Source organism: Scyliorhinus canicula, chromosome 2 (assembly GCF_902713615.1).
Source record: "Scyliorhinus canicula chromosome 2, sScyCan1.1, whole genome shotgun sequence".
Taxonomy (NCBI): domain Eukaryota; kingdom Metazoa; phylum Chordata; class Chondrichthyes; order Carcharhiniformes; family Scyliorhinidae; genus Scyliorhinus; species Scyliorhinus canicula.
Window position 1 is genome coordinate 142254382 of NC_052147.1, and position 21802 is coordinate 142276183.

At 45.7% G+C, this 21802-nt stretch overlaps 1 protein-coding gene across 1 annotated transcript in view; it reads right to left on the minus strand.

The window, feature by feature from the left end:
- Positions 1-21802, minus strand: part of LOC119958709 (partitioning defective 3 homolog B-like) — a 1329970-nt gene that overhangs the window by 664321 nt on the left and 643847 nt on the right. The window contains exons 7-9 of the mRNA XM_038787288.1: positions 14918-15043; positions 12003-12361; positions 4982-5121 (exon numbers count right to left, since the gene is read on the minus strand). Coding sequence (XP_038643216.1) covers positions 4982-5121; positions 12003-12361; positions 14918-15043 — 625 coding nt within the window. The remainder of the gene's footprint in view (positions 1-4981; positions 5122-12002; positions 12362-14917; positions 15044-21802) is intronic.

Genomic DNA, 21802 nt, shown 5'->3' on the forward strand with positions numbered 1-21802 from the left:
TGTATTTAGCAAAGAGCAACAAATGCTTCCCGATGCAGAAGAGACCACATCCCATGAAATCATTTTTAAAAACCAGGTTAATGGAATGAATGGCGAGGGTAAGGAGCTTGTGGCAGGATCAAAAACAATGGCTTCAGTCCTTCCAATCTTTCGTTGAAGGAACTTCCGACTCATTCAAAACTGGAAATGGTGTCGGCAATCTAACAGCGCCAAGTCATTACTGGCACCGAGATGCAGATCTGATAGCCAAAAGCATATATATGAAAAGCCCCAAGTCAGATCATTAGCAGACTCTGCAGGGCCAATATGGAGTCAGAAAGAGAAGCTATTTCTGGAGATGCCCGATTATAATCAGAGTGGAATCTCATCAAGGCCAACGTCAGAGGAAAGAGATTGGAGGGGAATGGTGTGAGCGGTCATGTCAAAAACAAAGCTCAAGAAGGATGAAGAGGGATAACTTGGTACAATGTACTCCACTCGTGCCGTTGACTAAGGCTGTTTCATTGCTGTGACGGAATCTGAGCACAGAGGTTCAAACATGGAGTTGCAAGATACCCACCCACTAATTTGGATGGGGTGGGGGGAGTTCAAGGAGCTTGGAGATATTTTCAAGGACAAAGGAATGTATTGTGGTTATTAAAGGAAGGGAGTTAATGATGGAAATGTAGAAAGCTGGAGTCTGTGAGAAGAGAAAGCAACTTACAACAGCATGGGGACCAGGAAGGGAAGTTACGTGGTCAGCGATTTAGTGGGAGCAAGATTGCAGGGAGCAGGGGATGGTTCTCTGTAGAAGGTGAGCTTAGAGGGAATTAGGGGATGTACAGATGAAATTGAAGAGGCAGGAAGTAGCATTGGAGGAAGTTGCAGAGATAGCTGAACGGATGGTCTCAAACTTAGTGATAACGAAACCATAAGATTTTGGCATTCATTGGAAGTGGAGAGGACAGGGCAGAGGGTTTTCAGGAGACAGTTGATAGTGGAGGAAAGGAGTTCAGGATTATCGTTGCTCTCCAGGATGACCTGGGAGTAGTGTGTGGTTTTGGCAGAGAAGAATATGACCTGACAGTATCCTTGAAAGCATCCACCCAGAATTAACGATAAAAGGCTGAACGTTTGGTACATTTTCACTTCCCACACCAATCACCCTTATAACCTATTTGAATGAGGCTGTCAGTTAGCACTGAATGAGGGTCAGTTTTAAGCTCTGCACTCATGTGCTTCAGGAAATGTGATTCATTACACATGATCATTACGCTCATCAGAGAAGGAAACATGAAGTTATTGCAAACAGAATGAAAGGGCCAGTAAAGATCCAGCTGCTGTTCGGTGTTAAGTTGAAGATTGGTATTGCAGACTCAGCGACAGTATTGATTAATGTCTTGCTGTACACACATTAAAAAGAAAAATATACATCTTTCACAGCCTAAGGTTGCCAACACTACTGAAATGAGGCAGACTTCCCAGGTTTTGGTGCAAGGTGCAGTAGTTGGGGGTGGGGGGGAGGGGAGGGGGGCGTGTGGTAGAAGGATGGGCAGTGAGAGTGGGATGGAGAAAGAGAGACTGGGAAAAGAGAGACTGGGAAAAAGAGAGAATGGGGAACAAAGAGAACTTGCTGACCGGCTGGAGAAAGAGAGAAAATGGGAGGGAAAAGCTGAAAGGTGGGAAGCGGACAACAAGAGGGAGGCGGAGGGCAGGGTGGCGTGGTCGGCTGGGCGGACGGCGGGGTCGGCTGGGCAGAATGACGGGGTCGGCTGGGCGGACGGTGGGGTCGGCTGAGCAGATGGCGGAGTCGGCGGGGTGGGCAACGGGGTCGGCTGGGTGGGCGGCGGGGTGGGCAACGGGGTCGGCTGGGCAGACGGCTGGGTCAGCTGGGCGAACAGGGCGGTCGGCTGGGCGGATGACTGACGAGGTGGGTCGGTGGGGCAGACAACAAGGGTCAGCGAGGCAGGCGGCGGGTTCGGATGGGCGGACGAGGGGGGTCGGTTGCGTGGACTAGGGGGTCGGTGAGGCGGGCGGCAGGGTCGTATGGCGGATGAGGGGAGTCGGCGGGGCAGATGCAGGGGTCGGCGGGGCAGCAGGGGGGGTCGGCGGGGCAGATGGGGGGGTCGGCAGGGCAGATGGGGGGAGGTCATCAGGGCAGATGGGGGGGTCGGTGGAGCAGATGAGGGGGCGGGGCAGATGGGGGTGTCGGCGGGGCAGATGGGGGTGTCGGCGGGGCAGATGGGGGTGTCGGCGGGGCAGATGGGGGGTCGGCAGGGCAGATGGGGGTTCGGCAGGGCAGATGGGGGGGTCGGCCGTGCAGATGGGGGGTCGGCGGGGCAGATAGGGGGGTCAGGTCAGTGGGGCAGATAGGGGGGTCAGGTCGATGGGGCAGATGGATAGGTCGGCGGGGTGGACCCTGGGGTCGCGCGGCAGAGGAGGCAGAGGCCACGGAAAAATCTTTAGTTTCCTACCCATTATTTTGTACATTTGTACAAATGTGGACTGCAAGGCGTAAAACTCTCACCAACTTCCACAAGTTCAGTGGAAGGTTGACAGAAATCCTACAGTAACACAGTGTAGAACGCTTGCTTCTAAGATGTTTTTTGCTCATTCTCTATCAAACTTCTGGTAGGGCTTGGTGAGTCCAAAACAGAACCTGTACCTGAGATCTGTAACTTGATCTGCAAGTCGGACTTACTCAATACTGGGATCATAATGCATTCAAATGTAACAATTTTTGTTGGCATCCGGCCTGTATTAACTGACATTATATTCCTACAGTGCTCCATCAGCTAGGAATCTTTTTGGCGCATCTATTTTGTTAGTTATTCATTCATAGGGTGTGGGTGCACCTTGCTCGGCCAGCATATGACTTGAGGTTCTCAAAGGTTCTTTCCTTTACAATTGTAAATTAAATCATAGAATCACAAAATTGTTACGGCGCAGGAGGCTATTCAGCCCATCGTCTCTGTGCCAGCTCTCCATACGAGGATCATGATTTCGTGTCATTCCCCTCCCTTTTCCCCATAACCCTGCACATTGTTTCTATTCAAGTAATCATCTAATGTCCTCTTAAATACCTCCACCGCACTTCAAGGCAGTGCCTTCCAGACCTCAACCACGCGCTGTGTGAAAAGGTTTTTTTCTCACATCACATTTGGTTTTTTTGCAAATCGCTTTAAATCTGTCCCTTCTCATTCTCAATCCTTTTACGAGTGGGAACAGTTACTCCCCATCTACACTGTCCAGCCCCCTCATGGTTTTGAACATCTCTATCAAATTTCCTCTTAGCCACCTTCTCTCAAAGGAGAACAATTCCAACCTCTCCAATCTATTCTCATAATTGAGGTTTCACAAGCCTGAAACCATTGTTGTGGACCACTTCTGCACTCCCTCCAATGTGCTCAAATCCTTTCTGTAGCTGAGGTCAAACTAGTATCTTGTATAGGTTCAGCATAACCGCCTTGCTCTTGTACACTATGCTCCTATTAATAAAGCCCAGAATACTCAATGCTTTACTAACTACTCTCTCCACCTGTCCTGTCACCTTCAATGATCTATCCACAAATACACCCAGGTCACCCCGAACCATCTAAAAACATCCCAGCTATGCCGAATCTCACCAAACTGGGTAATAAAAATGCCACTTTGGTTGGACATCACAGTCAATTTATATAAATTTACGAAAAAGAGAAGCAGAAAGAGATTCCAGCAGGATAGTCTGTGAGCACAGAAGCACATTGGCATCAACCACAATCAAATGGAACAAATTCAGTTGGACTAATTTGGAGCGGTTTCGTCCCATGATCCATTGCCTCCAAAATGCCTGCCCACACACTCCCACTGTTGTTCATCTGATAGACCAATTCTCTCAGTACACCATCTTCCCAGTCAATGAGAAAGTGAATAGGTTCGCCAGTACCTAATTGGATGACTCTTGATTTTCAAACAGACAGCCCTTTCCATCCCATCTCCAATACATTTATAACTAATAGGCAAAGGTGATGCTAGCATTTGAAAAGTGAAAAAAAGACACTTGTTTGTTTTTTTTATTATTGCTTTGAGGATTTTCCTCTTGAAGTTTAACTGAGATTAACCTGGTTAGGGGGCAACCTTAGTTGGTCAGGAGCAGATGTTTGAGCACACTTGCCTGGATAAGTGCAGCACCAATACTCAAGAAGCTCGACATGATCCAGGACAAAGCAGCCTACTCAATTGGCACCCCAACCACAAATATCCACTCCCTCCATCACCGCCACACAGTAGAAATAGTATGTATCACCTACAAGGTGCACTACAGAAATTTACCAAGGCTCCTTTGCAGCACCTTCCAACCCCATGACCGCCATCATCGAAAAGGACAAGAGCTGCAGGCACATGGGAATACGACCACTTGGAAGTTCCCTTCTGAGCCACACACTATCTGCTCTTGGAAATACATTGCTATTCCCTCACTGTTGCTGGGACGAAATCCTGGAACTCCCTCCCGAACAGCAATTCTGTTGTACTCACACCATTTGGCCTACAACATTTAAGAAGACAGCCACCATCTCAAGGGCAATTAGGGATGAGCAATTGGGTCTAGCCAGCAACACCGACGTCCAAAGTTAATTTAAAAAAAGATTCCCCATAGGGGAGGAAAAGTAAGCCCACACGCTCAACAGCATAAGAGTCAGTCGCATATATACTCTTAACAAAGCATCGGGAGATCGAAAGAATCAAAGGGTTAAAGTATGTAATGGAACTTGCATCAGCTGCAAAATACTGAAAGTTGCAGCATCTGTTGGTGAAGATCTAGCAGAAAAATAGGCGAGAGGGTTTAATATCGCTAAAGTGCAGCATTAACTGACAGGCCTGTCATGTCAAATGATTCTGGGCCATCATAAATTTTGCATTATGAAAGGACAGATCAATAAATCTGTGTAGCTGGTTAGCGAAACACAAATTCTGTTGTCCGATTCTTGCTTTCATGTTGTACAAACAGATGTATTTTTCTTACCTCCAAGATTCTGTCTCCAGTCTGCAGTCTACCGTCTTTCACTGCTGCCCCTCTCTGCAGAATATTTTTGACTAGGATGGGACCAGGTCCATGCACAGAGGACTCTCTGGTGACTACTGTGAAACCAAGGCCCTCTGAACCTGGATATAGGAAGGAATCAAGGAAAAGTTGCTGTATTAACTATTTAGTGAACAGGATAAGAAGTAACAATTTACTATAAACTTTTAATCAATTGAAACCGTGGAGTAAAATGCAGGTATGTCAGAGCTCCTCAACAAATAAATTTTGCAACAAGTATGCTGTAAAGAAAGCAGGTTATAGATTTTAATTTCAAAACACGCAGTCTGAATAATGCATAATATGATTAACACACACCATAAATTGAGCTAGTCCACAACTCTGTTGTCCCTATCCTAACTCACACCAAGTCCCATTTACCCATTACCCCTATGCTCATTGTTCAGTATCACTCCCAGTTCAGCAGTCTAAAATGTAAAAATCTCACCCTTGTTTTCAAATCCCTCCACACCCTCACTCCTGCTTGGCCATCTCCTCCAGCTCTACAATTCTTCATGTTAGCAGCACTCCTCCTCATAGACAAAAAAGTTAAATTCCAAAAGATGAAATAAGAATTATTGCCCTTGACATTAAGGCAGCATTTGATTGAGTGTGGCATCAAGGGATCCTAGTAAAATTGAAGTCAATGGGAATCAATCAGGGGGGGAAACTGGCCACTGGCTAGAGTCAATCCTAGCACAAATGAAAGTGGTTGCGGATGTTGGACACCATTCATCTTAGCCCCAGGACATTACTGCAGGAGCTCCCCAGGGCATTATCCCAAGCCTAAACATTTTCAGCAGTTTAGGAAAAGACCTATCCTCCACTGAAAGTTTGGGAGATGCGGATGTTTACAGTGCACAGTTCCATTTGCAACTTCTCAGATAGTGAAAGTGTCTATGCCCGTGTGCATCAAGAATCGGCCAACATTCAGGCTTGGGCTAATAAGTGGAAGTAACATTTGCGCCACATAACTGTCCCTAAGAAGAGAAATTCTCACTGCCTCCCCTTGACATTACAATTGCTGAAGCTCTACCTTCAATATCCATGGTAAGAAGTCTTACAACACCAGGTTAAAGTCCAACAGGTTTGTTTCAAACGTTAGCTATCGGAGCACTGCGCCTTCCTCAGGTGAATGAGGAGTGCTCCGAAAGATAGTGTTTGAAACAAACCTGGTGGACTTTAACCTGGTGTTGTAAGACTTCTTACTGTGCTCACCCCAGTCCAACGCCGGCATCTCCACTTCAATATCTATGGCAAGGGGGAGGGATTTGTCACCATTGACCAGAAACTTAACTGCACCACCTAACAGTGAATGAACTATCCATGAAACTGCCTTAATGTGGTGAACATATTACATTAACCATTCACCATGTATGTAACGGTAACACGCTGTTGCCCATGAGGGCTCCAACCTATGGACCATTGTAAGGTATTAGCTGTAATGTATCATGTTGGTGCCCTTGTGGGCTCTGTCCCTGGCTCCGCCCCTTGAGGGGAGGTATAAAGAGCAGTAGCCCTGTAGGCGGCTCTCAGCAGCAGAGCAGTCGCAGGCAGGCTGTTCTAGTTGATTAAAGCCACTGTTTACTTCAAACTCCTTGTTTCCCTTGAATTGATGGTCGCATCAGTTAACAAACAGGCTTCAGCAGTGGGAATGAATGATTTACATCTATTCACATATATCCACATATACTGACATACATATCACATCTCAATCTTTCCCAAAATTTAATTTTATATTCCTCATTCTATTTATATTACAATTCTACAAATCTATTCATCTACATGATTATCCCAAAACTGCAAACCAGAAAATAATATCAAATAATGTAATTTAATCTAGCCCACTCTATCATAATGACTATTGATTGTGTAAATTGCACATAAAAATCATCTAATAACTGTTGCAGGAACACATAGCATTACATGATGTGAGCCACATTACACACTATAATGCCCATTTCTTCAAGTGCATATCCTGCGGTAAGTCTAGGGCAATAAGAATGTGCAATCAGTAACATAATATTCTCCTTTATTATGTACAATAAACCTGTAATTACAATGAAGAATCTTGATTCATACTAGTGCATAATTTCACTTTCAATAATTAATTATCAGGGGGCGGAAGAGGTGTGGTGCAAGGCTGAAGATTCACCAATGGCACCGAATACATTTGCACCTGCCCTGGCTGTCCCTGACTCTGCAGCCTTCTGACAGATGCTCACTGCTCCTGGCACACCTTCACCAATATGGCATCAGGCTAGGCTCGCCCCACCATTGTGCGCGCAACTTTAGAACTCTCAGGGCACTCACGGTGCTCGACTCATCCCAGTTTTTAATTCCATAGCTCGCTGAAGCGAGGTTGAGTAATGTGTGCATCATAAGTTGAGTCTTAGGAAATTAGTTGGTGCCGTAAAACATTACGCAAACCAATGTATTACGACACAGGGTTCAGATGATAAGTAATCTTTGCTATACTTGGGTATCAGCACACAAAGAAAATGCTGACCCCATGCTCTGGAGTGGAATGACAGCTGAAAAACAGTTAATGAGAATGTTCATTTCCAAAGGGGACATTTTCTCAGGCACCAATTGATTTCCAATGTACAGTACACTCCAGTTAATGGGCACCTAGATAATGGGAAATGTTCATTTAAAGAAAACATTTGTTTCCAATGCTCTCGGTTCATTCCCACATATTATCGAGTGTTTGCATCATAATAATTGAAGTCACTGCATGGAAGTTTTGTTCTAAAGAGACAGCTTCTTCATCTTAACTGCCATGCAAAGTAAATCTGTAATTCTCAGTGTCTCCTTACTTATACTCATCTGCATAACATGTGAAAACTTCTGAGTGTTCCTGCTTGTTATACACATTTCCTGGTGACACCTTTATAACATCCCACAGTGCACAAGAGGCAATGCCAAAGGAAGAGCAGACTTTTATTTCCGTAGCGTCTTTCACAACCTCCAGGCGCCCCAAGCAAAGCACCTCGAAGCTTTAAGTACTTTAGAAGTGTAGTCACTGTTGCAATGATGTAGGAAAGTTAGCAACCGATATGTGCATGGCATGGTCCCACAAACAGCACTGTGTTAATAACCAGATATTCTTTTAATTTTGCACTGTTGATTGAAGGATAAATGTCAGTCAGGACACTGAAGGATATCACCCTGCTCTGCTTAGAAATAGCATTCGGGGTCCTTTATGTTTACCTAAGAGAGTAGACAGCTCAATCTCTAATCCAAAAAATGGCACTTCCGACAAAACAACAGTCCTTCAGCACTGCAATAAAGTGCCAGCCTAGATTTTGTGCAAGAGTCCTGAGATATGATTTGCAACCACAACTTTCCAGCTCAAAGGTGGAATAGTAATATCTGAAGTGTAACATCCAATATTTAATCGGTAACATCCGTTCACTCAGCATTCCCAAATGATAAAACATACTGCCACCCATAAGGATGGCACGGTAGCACAGTGGATGCACTGTTGCTTCATAACGCCAGGGTTCCAGGTTCGATTCCCGGCTTGGGTCACTGTCTGTGTGGGGTCTGCACGTTCTCCCAGTGTCTGTGTGGGTTTCCTCGAGTGCTCCCACAAGTTCCGAAAGACGTGCTTGTTAGGTGAATTGGACATTTTGAATTGTCCCTCAGTGTACCCGAACAGGCGCCGTAGTGTGGCTACGAGGGGATTTTCACAGTAACTTCATTATAGTGTTAATGTAAGCCTACTTGTCACAATAATAAAGATTATTATTACTTGTCTCCTATGCAAGTTTTCTCTCCTTCTCAAAAAAAATCTCACTTTTTATTTTCAAGAAATTAAAAACTACTACTGCTGTCTTTGTTTCTTCTGTCACTCACCCCATGCTCCTCCTATATCACTCTCCTCGCAATGTGGCCCTTCCAGTTTCACCTCATTGCTGCTACTGCCCTCCATCTCTGCCAACCTTCCACACATCTCTCTCCCTCATTCATCCTTTCTTGTGACCATCTACCTTGCCCTGCAACAACGCCTGTGTTTCTTCTGTCTACTCTATCTGGGGCTACTCAGTTGGATTTCTTCTACCTGGTTCACCTCCTTTCCACTCCCACTTCTTTCCTTCAGTGCCATCACCTACCATAGGTCCCCCCCCCCCCCCCCCCCCCACAGCTTCCTCTTCCCAAACTGAGCTGCTATTTCCAGACTCTGTTGCCTAAACGTATTCTACCAGCCTTACAGAAAATAAACAGAGGGACGTTTCTCAGCTGTACATTATGAGACACATTCGTGAGTATGTATTGTGTGTGGGCTGTATATGTGTGGTATGTGTGTGTGATGTGTGGGTGTTGTGGGTTGGCATGGTGTGTGTTGTGGGCATGGTGTGTGTTGTGGGCATGGTGTGTGTTGTGGGCATGGTGCGTGTTGTGGGCATGGTGCGTGTTGTGGGCATGGTGTGTGTTGTGGACATGGTGTGTGTGTTTTATGGTCAGTAATGATCCCAGTTGATGTTATAACTGGGCGGGTAGATCCCTGAATGGAACCCTAGTTCAAAGGACTGTAAATCTTACTTTTTTTATGAAATGCGGAGGAATTTAAAAAAAAATTATTTTTATTCCAAATTTTAAATATTTTTCAGTTTACACCAATAACAAAACCCACCCAACACCTGACTTTGTCAGGTGCGCCCTATACACCACCTTCAGCTGCATCAACCACAGCCTCACACGAACTTGGGGCATTCACCCTCCGCAACACCTCACAACACAGACTATCCTCCAGCTACGTCCCCAGATTATCCTTCCACTTAGCCTGAACCCCCTCCATGGACACCTTATCCTCCTCCAAAATCTCTCATAAATCACCGAGAAGGCACCCCCCTCCAACCCCTCCTACTGACAGCACCCTCTCCAGCAATGAGAAGGAGTTGTTGGGAAGTTTGGGAAGACCTTCCTCGCAAAGTCCCGTACCTGCATGTACCAGCAACTCTCCCCCCACGCCAAGCCGAACTTCTCATTCAGCTCCTCCAAGCTCGCAAAGCGCCCTCCCAGAAACAGATCCTACATCTCCTAATCCCCTTCTCCTCCCACCCCGAGAACCTGGTATCCATCCTCCCCAGCTCAAACCTGTGATTTCCCCTGATCGCATCATCTGATCCCGCTCCCAACCAAAACTGCTGAAAGTGCCTCCAAGTTTGGCCACCACCACCAACTCACCGAATACTTCCCTGGGGCCATCGGGAGCGGTGCCGTCGCCAGCACCAACAACCCCGACCCCCTACACAAACCCATCTCCTTCCTTACTCACAAATCCCCCACCACCCTATTCCATCCCTGAATCTTCCATATTTTCGCCGCCCAATAATAGTACATCAGATACGGGAGGCCCAGCCTTCCAGCTGCCATCCTCTCTGCAGCACCACCTTCCTTATCCAGGCCACCTTCCAACCCAGACAAACAATGGGATCAGCCTATCAACCCCCTTGAAAAAGGCCTTAGGCAAAAAGACTGGCAGGTATTGAAAGAAGCATGGGGAAAAAGCAAGCCGGATGTTGGCAGCTCAGCTTCGCAGGCAGGCCACATTAAAGGAGATAGTTCAGGTTCGGGATAGGACGGGGAAAGTGGGGGTAGCACTGGAGCAGATTTACAAGGTGTTTGAGGAGTTTTATAGGGATTTGTATAAGTCGGAGCCACCAGAGGATGAGCGGGAGATGAGGGAATTTGTTTTGGGGGGGGTTAAGAGTGCCTAAGATTGAGGGAGGTGGAGTTGGTGGAGGTCGAGGAAGTGAAGGCAGCAATTGGGAAGATGCAGACTGGCGAAGGCGGCGGGACCGGATGTGTTCCCGGTTGAATTTTAGAAGAGATTTATGGACAAGCAGCGCCGTTGCTGGTGGAAATGTTCAAGGACCCGAAGGTCATGTGGGTCTTTTTGGCCTCCAAGTCATTGCTGCTTAAGAAGGATAAGGATCCGGTGGAGTGTGGGTCGTACAGGCCCATATTTCTGCTGAATGTAGCAAAAGTGCTGGCATTAAGGTTGGAGCGGTACCTTCCGAGGGTGATTGGGGACGATCAGACGGGGTTCATTAAGGGCAGATAGTTGTCATGAAATGTGAGGCGGTTGCTGAATGTGGTGCTTTCTCTGGCAGAGGGGAGTTGGAGGTGGTCGCGTCATTAGATACGGAGAAGGCATTTGATTGGGTGGAGTGAAGTTATTTGATGGTGGTTTTGGAGGAATTTGCATGTGGGGGGCGCTGCCATTCCGGTTGTCAGCCTCTCACTTTAGGTATTTGGGGGTGCAGGTGGCCTAGTATTGGGCAGGTCTTCGGAAGTTCAATTTCATCTAGCTTGGTGGGGAGGGTGAAGGCTGATTTGTTAAGGTGGGACAATCTTCTGTCGTAGGCGAGCCGGGTACAGGCAGTGAAGATGAATATTATGCCGTGATTCTTGTTCTTTCAATACCTGCCGGTCTTTTTGCCGAAGGCCTTTTTCAAGGGGTGGATAGACTGATCTCATCGTTACATTTTCCTCCAAATCATTTATATATACTATAAACAGCAAAGGTCCCAGCACTGATCCTTGCGGAGCACCACTCGTCACAGCCCTCCATTCTGAAAAGCACCCTTCCACTGCTACCCTCTATCTTTACAGCATTTAATGTGGTGGTGTTTGCACTGTGCTGAATACCATGCAACATAAGCACCGAAGTGAACAAAACGCAGTTACTATTCCCAATGTTTCCTATGGCTTAGTGGTAACATTCTCGCCTCTGAATCAGATGGTGGTGGGTTCAAGTCTATGTCTGGAGGCATGAAAACAAATCCAGTGCAGTAATGAGCAGGTGCTGCACCATAGAAGGTGCTGTCTTTCAGATCAGATGGCTATTATCATATGACTGTTCGTAAATTGGTTGCTGCAATTTCTATATCACAACAGTGACTACAATTCTGAAGCACCCTATTTCCTTCTGGACTGCAAAGCAAAAACATACCTTTTTTAAAATCGATTTTGATCTTTTTTCCCTGCTTCTTGGTCCCAAATGATGTTGGTGAGGATGTTTTCTTTGGCAATACTGAGTGACTGTTGCTCCTCAACTGTTTGGGGCTGCTGATCTGCGTTGAAATAAAGGATGAGCTATTTTCTGCGCTACCGGGATAAATCAAATCCATGGGTTTGCTGGTTGGTTTTGAGCGCAATGGTGGTAGAAACCTGGTTTTGGAATCGTCCTCGTGGCTGTGAATACTGAGTGTTCCAATTGCTGATCTTTCATACCTGTCCCGGTTATAACCTGGAACGATCTGGAGCAGCACAGCAGGAAGCTGCATTGCAGTCCGAAAAACCTCCTGCGCTCTGCAAATCAAAGAAAAGGAGTTAAAAGTCAAACTGCATCATTAGGACCTGAGGCACCAGAAAAAAAAAGCTTTCTATGTTTTTTAAAAATGTCTCATTCTGCCCCTTTATGTGGATTTCTTCCCCATCCCTGACACTGTCCAGACAAAAATGGTGTTCCATTCAGGATAAGAAGATTGTGGCTAGATTATAAACCAACTGCTAGAAATGAAATTAATGAAATGAAAATCGTTTACAGTCACAAGTAGGCTTCAAATGAAGTTACTGTGCAGTAAAACAGGATTCACTACGATGGTTTGTCCTATTGGTCTTGCTTCCCTTCCTTTTCGTTTAAAAACATTTTATTAAGGCATTTATAAATTTTTAACAACAATTTCAAGAGAAAAAACAACAAAGCAACACCCACCCAACAACAACCATACCCAGCCAACATGGCTTACATACGCAGTTCCTCAGTACCCCTCCCACTATCTATTCCCGCCTCAACCATCCCCCCCACCTAACTCCCTCCCTCCCTAACCACCACCTTTTTCTTTCTGGTGACAGTTTAATTTTACGCAATGAAGTGGATAAGCGGCTTCCACCCCCGGACGAACCCTAACGTCAATCCTCTCAGGGAAAACTTGATCTTCTCCAGCCTGAGAAACCCATCCAACTAACCCATACCCCCGATTTTGGGGGCTCCACATCCCTCCATACCAGTAAGATCTGTCTCGGGGCGACCAGGGAGGCAAAGGCCAAAACGTCAGCCTCTCTCGCTCCCTGGACTCCCGGGTCTTCCGACACACCAAATATTGCCACCTCTAGACTCAGAACCACCCGTACCTTCAATACCGTGGACATGACATCGACAAATCCTTGCCAGAATCCCCTATGCTTTGGACATGCCCAAATCATGTGGCTATGATTCGCAGGTCCTCGCCCACGCCAATCACAACTGTCCTCCATCCCTTCAAAGAACCTGCTCATCCGGGTCACAGTCATATGAGTACTGAGGACCACATTGAATTGTATCAGGCTGAGCCTGACACACGAGGACGCGTTAACCCTACTCAAGGCATCCTCCCACAATCCCGCCTCTACTTCCTTGCCCAACTCTTCCTCCCATTTTTGCTTTATCTCCCTTATTAGAGTTCCCTCCCATTCCATGAGCTCTTTATAAATTTCCGAGATCTTCCCCTCCCCCACTCCCATTTTCGACATTGCCTTGTCCTGCATCGACTGGGCGGTAGGAGTGGAAATGTCGAAACCTGCCTCTGCACGAAGTCCTTTGCCTGCAGGTATCGGAACCCATTCCCACCGGGCAGCTCAAACTCCTCCTCCAAATCCTCCAAGCATGGAAAGCTGCCGTCAATAAACAGCTTCCCAAAACACTCGATCCCAGCTCGCTGCCACCTCCGAAACCTCCTCAACCAGCCCTCCCAGTGCAAACCGGTGATTGCCACAAATTGGAACACATACTGATGCTCCTTCCACTCCCATGTGCTTCTGCCACTGTCCCCACACCGGGCTTATGGAGTACCGAGCCGGTGAGAACGGCAGAGGTGCAGTTACCAGTGCCCCTACATGATGCCACCTCCACCCACTCCACACCGACCCCTCTCCCACTACCCACTTCCTCATCATTGGTACGTTCGCCGCCCAATAGTAGTTCCTGAAATTCAGTAGGGAGCTGCTCTCTTCACCCCCCCCCCCCCCCCCCCCAACCCCACTCCAGCAGCACCTTCTTTACCCGCGGAGCTTTACACGGCCATACAAACCCAGAGATCACCGTGTTTAATTGCTTCCCTTCCTGATGAGAAGCATGTCACCTCTGGCTTTGAGACCTCCTCCAAAGGCAGATGGGTAAATGGAGTTAAGCTACAGATCACCTGTAATCTAACTGAATGGCAGAAAAGTCTTGGGAGCTTAATGAACGAACAATACAGCACAGCAAAAGGCACTTCGATGCTCCAAGCCTGTACCAGTAATGACACCAACCTTTGCCAAAATCCTCAGCAGTTCCTTGTGCCGTATCCCTCTATACCCATCCTATCCATGTGCTTGTCAAGGTGCCAAAAGGATAAAGAAAGCTGAATGGCTTTCTTCTGTCCCTATGCTCACGTTATGTACACAACCTTTTTTAATATCCAAATATACTTGGGATCTGACACAAAGATTGCTGGTCTCCAAGACTATCATTATATGTACACAGGATGGGAAACTCAGGTAGCACAATAAAAAATTAACAAGCAAAAAGAGAGTGTTGAAGGGGCAGTATGATGAACACATGATGGAGAAGTGAATACAGACATTCATGGATTTGGGAAGAGACAATTACAGTGGGAAGGAGCTCAAGGAGTATAAAACAATTTTTGTGGGGGCACTATAATTCACACACAACACAGATTTGATAAAAATGTTCCGATTGAGGCCACAACGCCACAATCCTCCTTCCCCAATTCCCTTGAGTTAGCTTCAACACAGTGTTTTTGAGCTTTGAGAGAGCTTGGGTACAGTCAGGACCCAAAGGGAAAACCTAGTCACGAGGTTTGAGAAAAGAACAGCCTCGCTTACTGAACAAATGTTCTGTCCATTAAATCGTTTTCATTAATTTTGACAATGCACTCGTTCTCTTGGAGTAGCCTCTCCCTTTTTGTTCGGCTGTTCTCTTCAATACCACGAATGCTCAGACCAAGGAATCTGGAAGACAAACAACAAAACAGCATGTATGAGATTTACATACAAATATACAAATTAATAATTTTTTTTTTTTTAAATACTTTTTATTGAAGAAATTTTTCAGAGTACAAACATTTTAACCCCCCCTACATTTGAATTATATATACAAATTAATAATATATAGTATACAATAATCTTTATTGTCACAAGTAGGCTTACATTAATACTGCAATGAAGTCACTGTGAAAAACCCCTAATCGCCACATTCTGGCTCCTGTTCGGGTGCACAGAGGGAGAATTCAGAATGTCCAATTCACCTATCAGCACATCTTTCGGAACTTGAGAGGGGAAACCGGAGCACCCAGAGGAAACCCACGCAGACACAGGGAAAACGTGCAGACTCCACACAGACAGTGACCCAAACCGAGAATCGAACCTGGGACCCTGAAGCTGTGAAGCAACAGTAATTAAGAGCTTGAGGAGGCCATTCAGCCCCTCAAGCCTGCACCACTATACCGTAAGATCATAGCTGATCCGATTCAGGCCTCAACGCCACTATCCTGCCTACCCACAATTCCCTTCCACTCCATTGTTAGTCAAGAATCTATTTATTTACCTCTGCCTTAAAAATATTCAATGATCTTGCCTCCATCACTCTTTGCGGTTCAGAGCTCCACAGACCCATGATCTTCAGAGACAAATAAATTCTCCTAATTTCTGTCTTAAATGGGAGTCACTGGGCTGGGTTCGCCACACCCCGACGCCGAAATCGCGGCCAGGTGCTGGTTCGGTGATTATCTGGGCACGGAAAGGCGGAGAGTACGCCGCGCCACCAGGGGCCATTGCCAGAGGCATGCTCCAATATTCTCCGCCTCCGACCGACTGAGTTCCCAATGGCGTGGAACTAACCTGCTATTGCATACTCGCATGGCGGCTGCGGACGGGCGCGGGCCAAGCGAAGGCCGGGGGGGGGGGTTCTTATTGGCGGCCGGGGAATGCTTGTGCGGGGTTTGAGAGTCGGGCGCGTAGCCAATCGGGGGGGGTCTCTTTATAGGGTCTGGCTCCGCGGTCCAAGTCTGCCATGGAGCACGGCGCAACCACCGTGTGCATGCGCGGCCTCCAACCCAGAAGTGCGAAGGCCCGTATCTGCAGCAAAAGCGGCGAGATTTACTCCGGGTCCCTGCAGGGCTATGAATTTGTGTCGCTTTTTTCCAAGATTTTCAGGAGTAAGACTCCACGGTTTTGATGCCGGCGTAGGTTCATAGCCCCAATAATGGAGAATCCAGTCCCCTGATTTTTAAACGGTGTCCCCTATTTCTGGTCTGTCCAACAAGGGGAAACATCCTGTCAGCATCCACTCTCTCAAGTCGCCTCAGGATCCTATATGTTTCAATAAGATCGCCTCTCATTCTTCTAAATGCCAATGGGTACAGGCCCATCCTTTCCTCATAAGATAATATTGTCATCACAGGAATCAACTGAGTGACCTTTCTCGGAGCTACATCTTGGAAACATCTGCCTGCCAGACAGAATTGGCCAAGTCAAAGCAAAAAGAAGAAACCTGTATCAGTTTACACTGAAGAAAATTACCCTGTGTTATTGTATTTGTCACCCCTTTAGCTATCTATTGTAACATTCAAAAAGTAACATTCTCGCCTGAGTCACAAGGCTCCAGTTTCAAGCCCCACTCCAGGGTCTGAGTACAAAACACAAGGCTGATGCTCCAGTGAAGTACTGAGGGAGTGCGGCACTGTCAAAGATGACATATTTTGAATGAGATTTTAAACTGAAATCCCCAGCTGTCTGCTCACATGGATGCAAAAGACCCCATTTCGAAGAACAGCATGAATTATTTCCAAAGTCCTGGTTAATATTTATCCCTCAATTAAACATTACAAAATCAGATTCTCTGTTCATTCTCATACTACTGTTTGTGGGAACTGACGAGGGGCAAATTGGCTGCTGTGGTTCCCACATCATAATAGTACAAATACTTCAAAAGTACTCCTTTGGCTTGTGTTCTGTCGTTCCACCGTTGATAAAGATACACACAGAACATAAATGTATTCAACTAGAACGATGATTTATTGTCAAACACAGGGAAAGATAACTAACAGATTTATACATAGACAAAGTTACTTGAATTCCTAGGGAACTACTGTAAGTGCGACTATCCTGTTGTATGTCCTACGACTGTCAGGTCACTCCAGTCACATGATGCATGTCTGATGCCACCCGCTGGCCAGAGGTCATAATTATGATTACAATAGGGGCTGGTTTAGCATAGGGCTAAATAGATGGCTTTTAAAGCAGACCAAAGCAGGCCAGCAGCATAGTTCAATTCCCATACCAGCCTCCCTGAACAGGAACCGGAATGTGGTGACTAGGGGCTTTTCACAGTAACTTCATTTGAAGCCTACTTGTAACAATAAGCGATTTTCATTTCATTTTTTTTTTCATTTCATTTTTTCACATGTACTGGTATTCAACTTTACACATGTATATAACTGTATACATTTATGTTTGCATGCATATCACCACATGGCTGTAAAGCACTTTGAAACATCCAAGGATTGTGAAAAGCACTATACAAAGTTAAATCTTCTGTTTCTTTAACAACAGTAGTTTTCAATAACCTGAAAGGCAAGCTTAGTATTCCAGCACATTGCTTTTGAAGATGATACTTCACCATGCCAAGCATTTTGCTTTCATCTTTCCAACTGCCTAAATGAGTTTGTCATAATTTAGATCAATATACCATCAACCTGACCCAAAGACTGCAGCAAAGTCCTTTCTATCAGTTCAATTTTCTACAAATATCAATAGATTCAATCACTTCCCATTGTATAAAGTTTCAAGTGATTTAACTAATTCCCATTCACTTCCAATGTACAACGATTCCAACTTCACTGCAGAGAATTTTCTGCACCCAAGCATAAATAATTCTTTAATTATCTGCGCACCAGAATAAATATAGTCACTCCTCTACCAAATCTAATCTAAAGTCAGTGGGTTATTTTATAGGTGTAATCAGTTTTGTGTAAAATATGTTTTGGCTAAGTGTTTTTGGTTGCTTTTTGTTTGGATTGAATTGCTGAAACAAAAATGATTAAATGGGCTGAGGTACTAAGATTACACATTGGCTGTACTGCTCCAGTACTTTGCAGAAACCCTGACACAAGCATAAAACGGAAGACTTGTCATGCATTTTTAAGATTCAGACATGGGTTCAAAATTCCGGATGACAAAACTGGTTGCAAATCATTCACTATCCTGGTTAAAAAGCACTTTCAGATGAAAACTGATTAAAAACTACTGATGTGCATTGCTTACCCCCTCCACACACACACACACACAAATGTCCAACCCATTAATACTCTCACCTTTCTCTGAAGAAAGTGACTTATAGAAAGGTTCATTTTTATTGACATCAATTTCCCTCCTGCAGCTCATCCAAACTCATTCATCACACAGATAAACCAACCCCCCCACCCCACCACAACTTTCCTCCCACAACCCTGAATGCCAGTAATGCCGGGGTGTAGGTCCACAGTAAATGGACAGAATGTGTGTGGAATCCACCCCCACATCTCCCTATGCTCCAAAATGTTGGGTGGGGTTACGGGGTTAGGGCGGGGATATGGGCCTTGGTGTGGTGCTCTTTCTGAGGTATGGTGCAGACTCGATTGGCCAAGTGGCCTCCTTCTGCGCTGTCGGGGTTCCATGATTCTAAGTCTTGGCAGACTTTCAAACAGGACCAATCCCACCAAAAATGTCATACGGCCATTTTCCAGCAGGCATCACTAGGCACTGATAAGGAGCAGGTAGTCTGGCAGCTCAACCCGCCTAAGCCCACCACACCTTGCTCCAGTCCAGAGGCCAATTACAATATTTGCCATGCCAGTTGAGATCAGCCGATGTGACGAAGACCAGATACGGGCAGCACGGTAGCATTGTGGATAGCACAATCGCTTCACAGCTCCAGGGTCCCAGGTTCGATTCCGGCTTGGGTCACTGTCTGTGCGGAGTCTGCACATCCTCCGTGTGTGTGCGTGGGTTTCCTCCTGGTGCTCCGGTTTCCTCCCACAGCCCAAAGATGTGCAGGTTAGGTGGATTGGCCATGATAAATTGCCCTTAGTGTCCAAAATTGCCCTTAGTGTTGGGTGGGGTTACTGGGTTGTGGGAATAGGGTGGAGGTGTTAACCTTGGGTAGGGTGCTCTTTCCAGGAGCTGGTGCAGACTCGATGGGCCGAGTGGCCTCCTTCTGCACTGTAAATTCTATGATCTATGATCCCTGAACCTGGTGCTTTCTGTTTCTGAATGGTTCAGTACAGGACAAGGAATTCAATGCACACGGAGACATTGCTGCTTTGACTGCACTAATTTTCTGGAAAGAAATGCTTCACTCGCAGTTAATACAGTTCTTGCATTTTGAGTAGCGCAGCAATCAGCCATACCGATTGTAAATTTTAAGGTTTATTGCAGCTATTGATAAAATATTTGTTTTCTTAGAGGGAAGGAAAAAGAAAATCAATGGTATGTAGAATACAGTGCCAAATCAGACGATGATTTGTATTTCTTGGCCTAGCTCTCAAGTTCAACTCTATGCTGAATGCTGAAATGATTCAAGTAACTTTTGGGCTGATTAAAAAAAAAAATCAACCTCTTCAAGGCCCCAATCAAATGAGATGCTTTTGAGATCTTATAAAGTTAAGTTTATTATGAAAGTATTGTGTCATAAAGTTGCCAATTCTGATTCTAACCTTTATAGCCCACAGACCAGTTGCATCCCATTCCAAAGAAAAGAAGCTTGATAATGTCATTATTCAAATTAATGAATAGAGGCTAACACACTGGGAGCAGGAGTAAGCCACTCGGCCCCTTGAGTCTGCTCCCCCATCCAATAAGATCATGGTTTATCTGATTGCAATCTGAACACTACATACTCGTCTACCCTGGATAACCTTTCGCCCCATTGCTCATCAAGGGTCCATATCTCTCTGCCTTAAAAATATTGAAAGGCTCTGATTCCACTGCATTGTTGGCAAATCTCTCATGTCCTTAACAGCCGAGGACATATTTATTTTTAGCACAAAATGCATTGGTTGTTCTACTTGCATGCACTGCTCTGAAATGAGACAATGAAAAAATACGTTACAGAGACAAAGCAGTCCCATCTTATCTGTTAAGATAGCTTGGTCACCCTGCAGCCTCACGGCACCGAGGTCCCAGGTTCGATCCCGGCTCTGGGTCACTGTCCGTGTGGAGTTTGCACATTCCCCCCCGTGTTTGCGTGGGTTTCGCCCCCACAACCCAAAGTTGTGCAGGGTAGGTGAATTGGCCACGCTAAATTGCCACTTAATCGGAAAAAATTAATTGGGTTCTCTAAATTAATTTTTAAAAAGATAGCTTGGTCAGTTGGCTATCTGCTGTGTTGATCCTTTCTCATGGCGTTCGCTTTCTTTCTCTCCCTCACTGGAGTCAGTAAGGGATAGCGATACTGCACAACAGGGAGAATAAAGAAGGGAGGGGGGGGGGGGGGTGGAGTCAGAGAGAACATGTAGAAGAGAAAAAATAAAGAGAGATAATGTTTGGGACTTTCCGACCCGACCATCACCAGCATCTCCCAGACCTGCCACAAGTCAATAGGCATTTGCTGGCCAGCCACATCCCCCACGACAGGTCCCACCACAGTGGGGAAAGAAATTCCTACCGTATACATTAAAAAATGCGAGAGAAGTAGGTAAAAGTGAAATTTGAGGCAGACGTTGAAAAAGATTTAACAGAGAAACAATGGAGAGACAGAGAAAGAAGTTTAAAGATGCAGAAAGAAATAGGGATAAAAGATGGTGAAAGAGATATTAGTGGAAAGAAAGGAAATGGGAGTCAATGGAAAGAGGGTTGGGGGAGCCAAAGAAAAGAGCTGGGGTGGGGGGGGGGGGGGGGGGGGGGGGGGTAGTGGCAGGCTGGGGAAAAAAAGAGAGACCGGAGAAAAGAGAGAGAGTGGGTGCAGAAAGAGAGGTGGGGGGTGGTGGGGGAAGGTAGAGAAAATGGTGAGAAGGGCTAAAATAAAGAGGGTGGTGAGGGGGTGTCTCGAAAAGGAATGAAGCGAAGGACTGGAGAAAGGTTTATGAGGCGGAGGTGGGTGTTAGGGGGGCTCGTGGGGGAGGGGGGGTCTTGCTTGAAAAATGGGTGGGAGAGCCAGGTCTGAAGAAGGAAAGGTGAGCTAGGGACTGTAAGAAAAAGTTAGAAAATAAGAATTGTGTGAAGCTAAAATCTAGGGCTTTGGACAGGCTAGATGCAGAACGTTCAGCCAGCATCTATGATTCAAACCAACTGTGAACTCCACCATCATTATTAAGATAATTTGAGTGCTTTAAAGATTTTACATTTTCAAAATAGTTTATTTCCTCAAATAGGAGCCAATTTCTTGCAGGGATTTTGAAAGGTTAAAAACTACCATAAGTTTACAGTTCAGTAAACCTTTGTTCAGAAAGAGCAGTTAATGTGAACACAACTATTATGTTAAGCATCAATTTTTCCTACTTTAGTGGTACTTCCAGATTCCTTCTCAATGAACAATACCATTTTTCATCCACAACCTAAAAGGAGTTTTGTGCCACTAGCCTAGCCGAACAAAAGCCTTTTCACTAAAAGTTTTTAAATAAATCACTGGCATGCTTACACCCATAGCTTATCCCAGCTGCAGAACACAATTTTTCCAGTGACTTTACATATACTTTTTTCCCCATTTCTCGCCTATCCTGGATGGCTGACTCA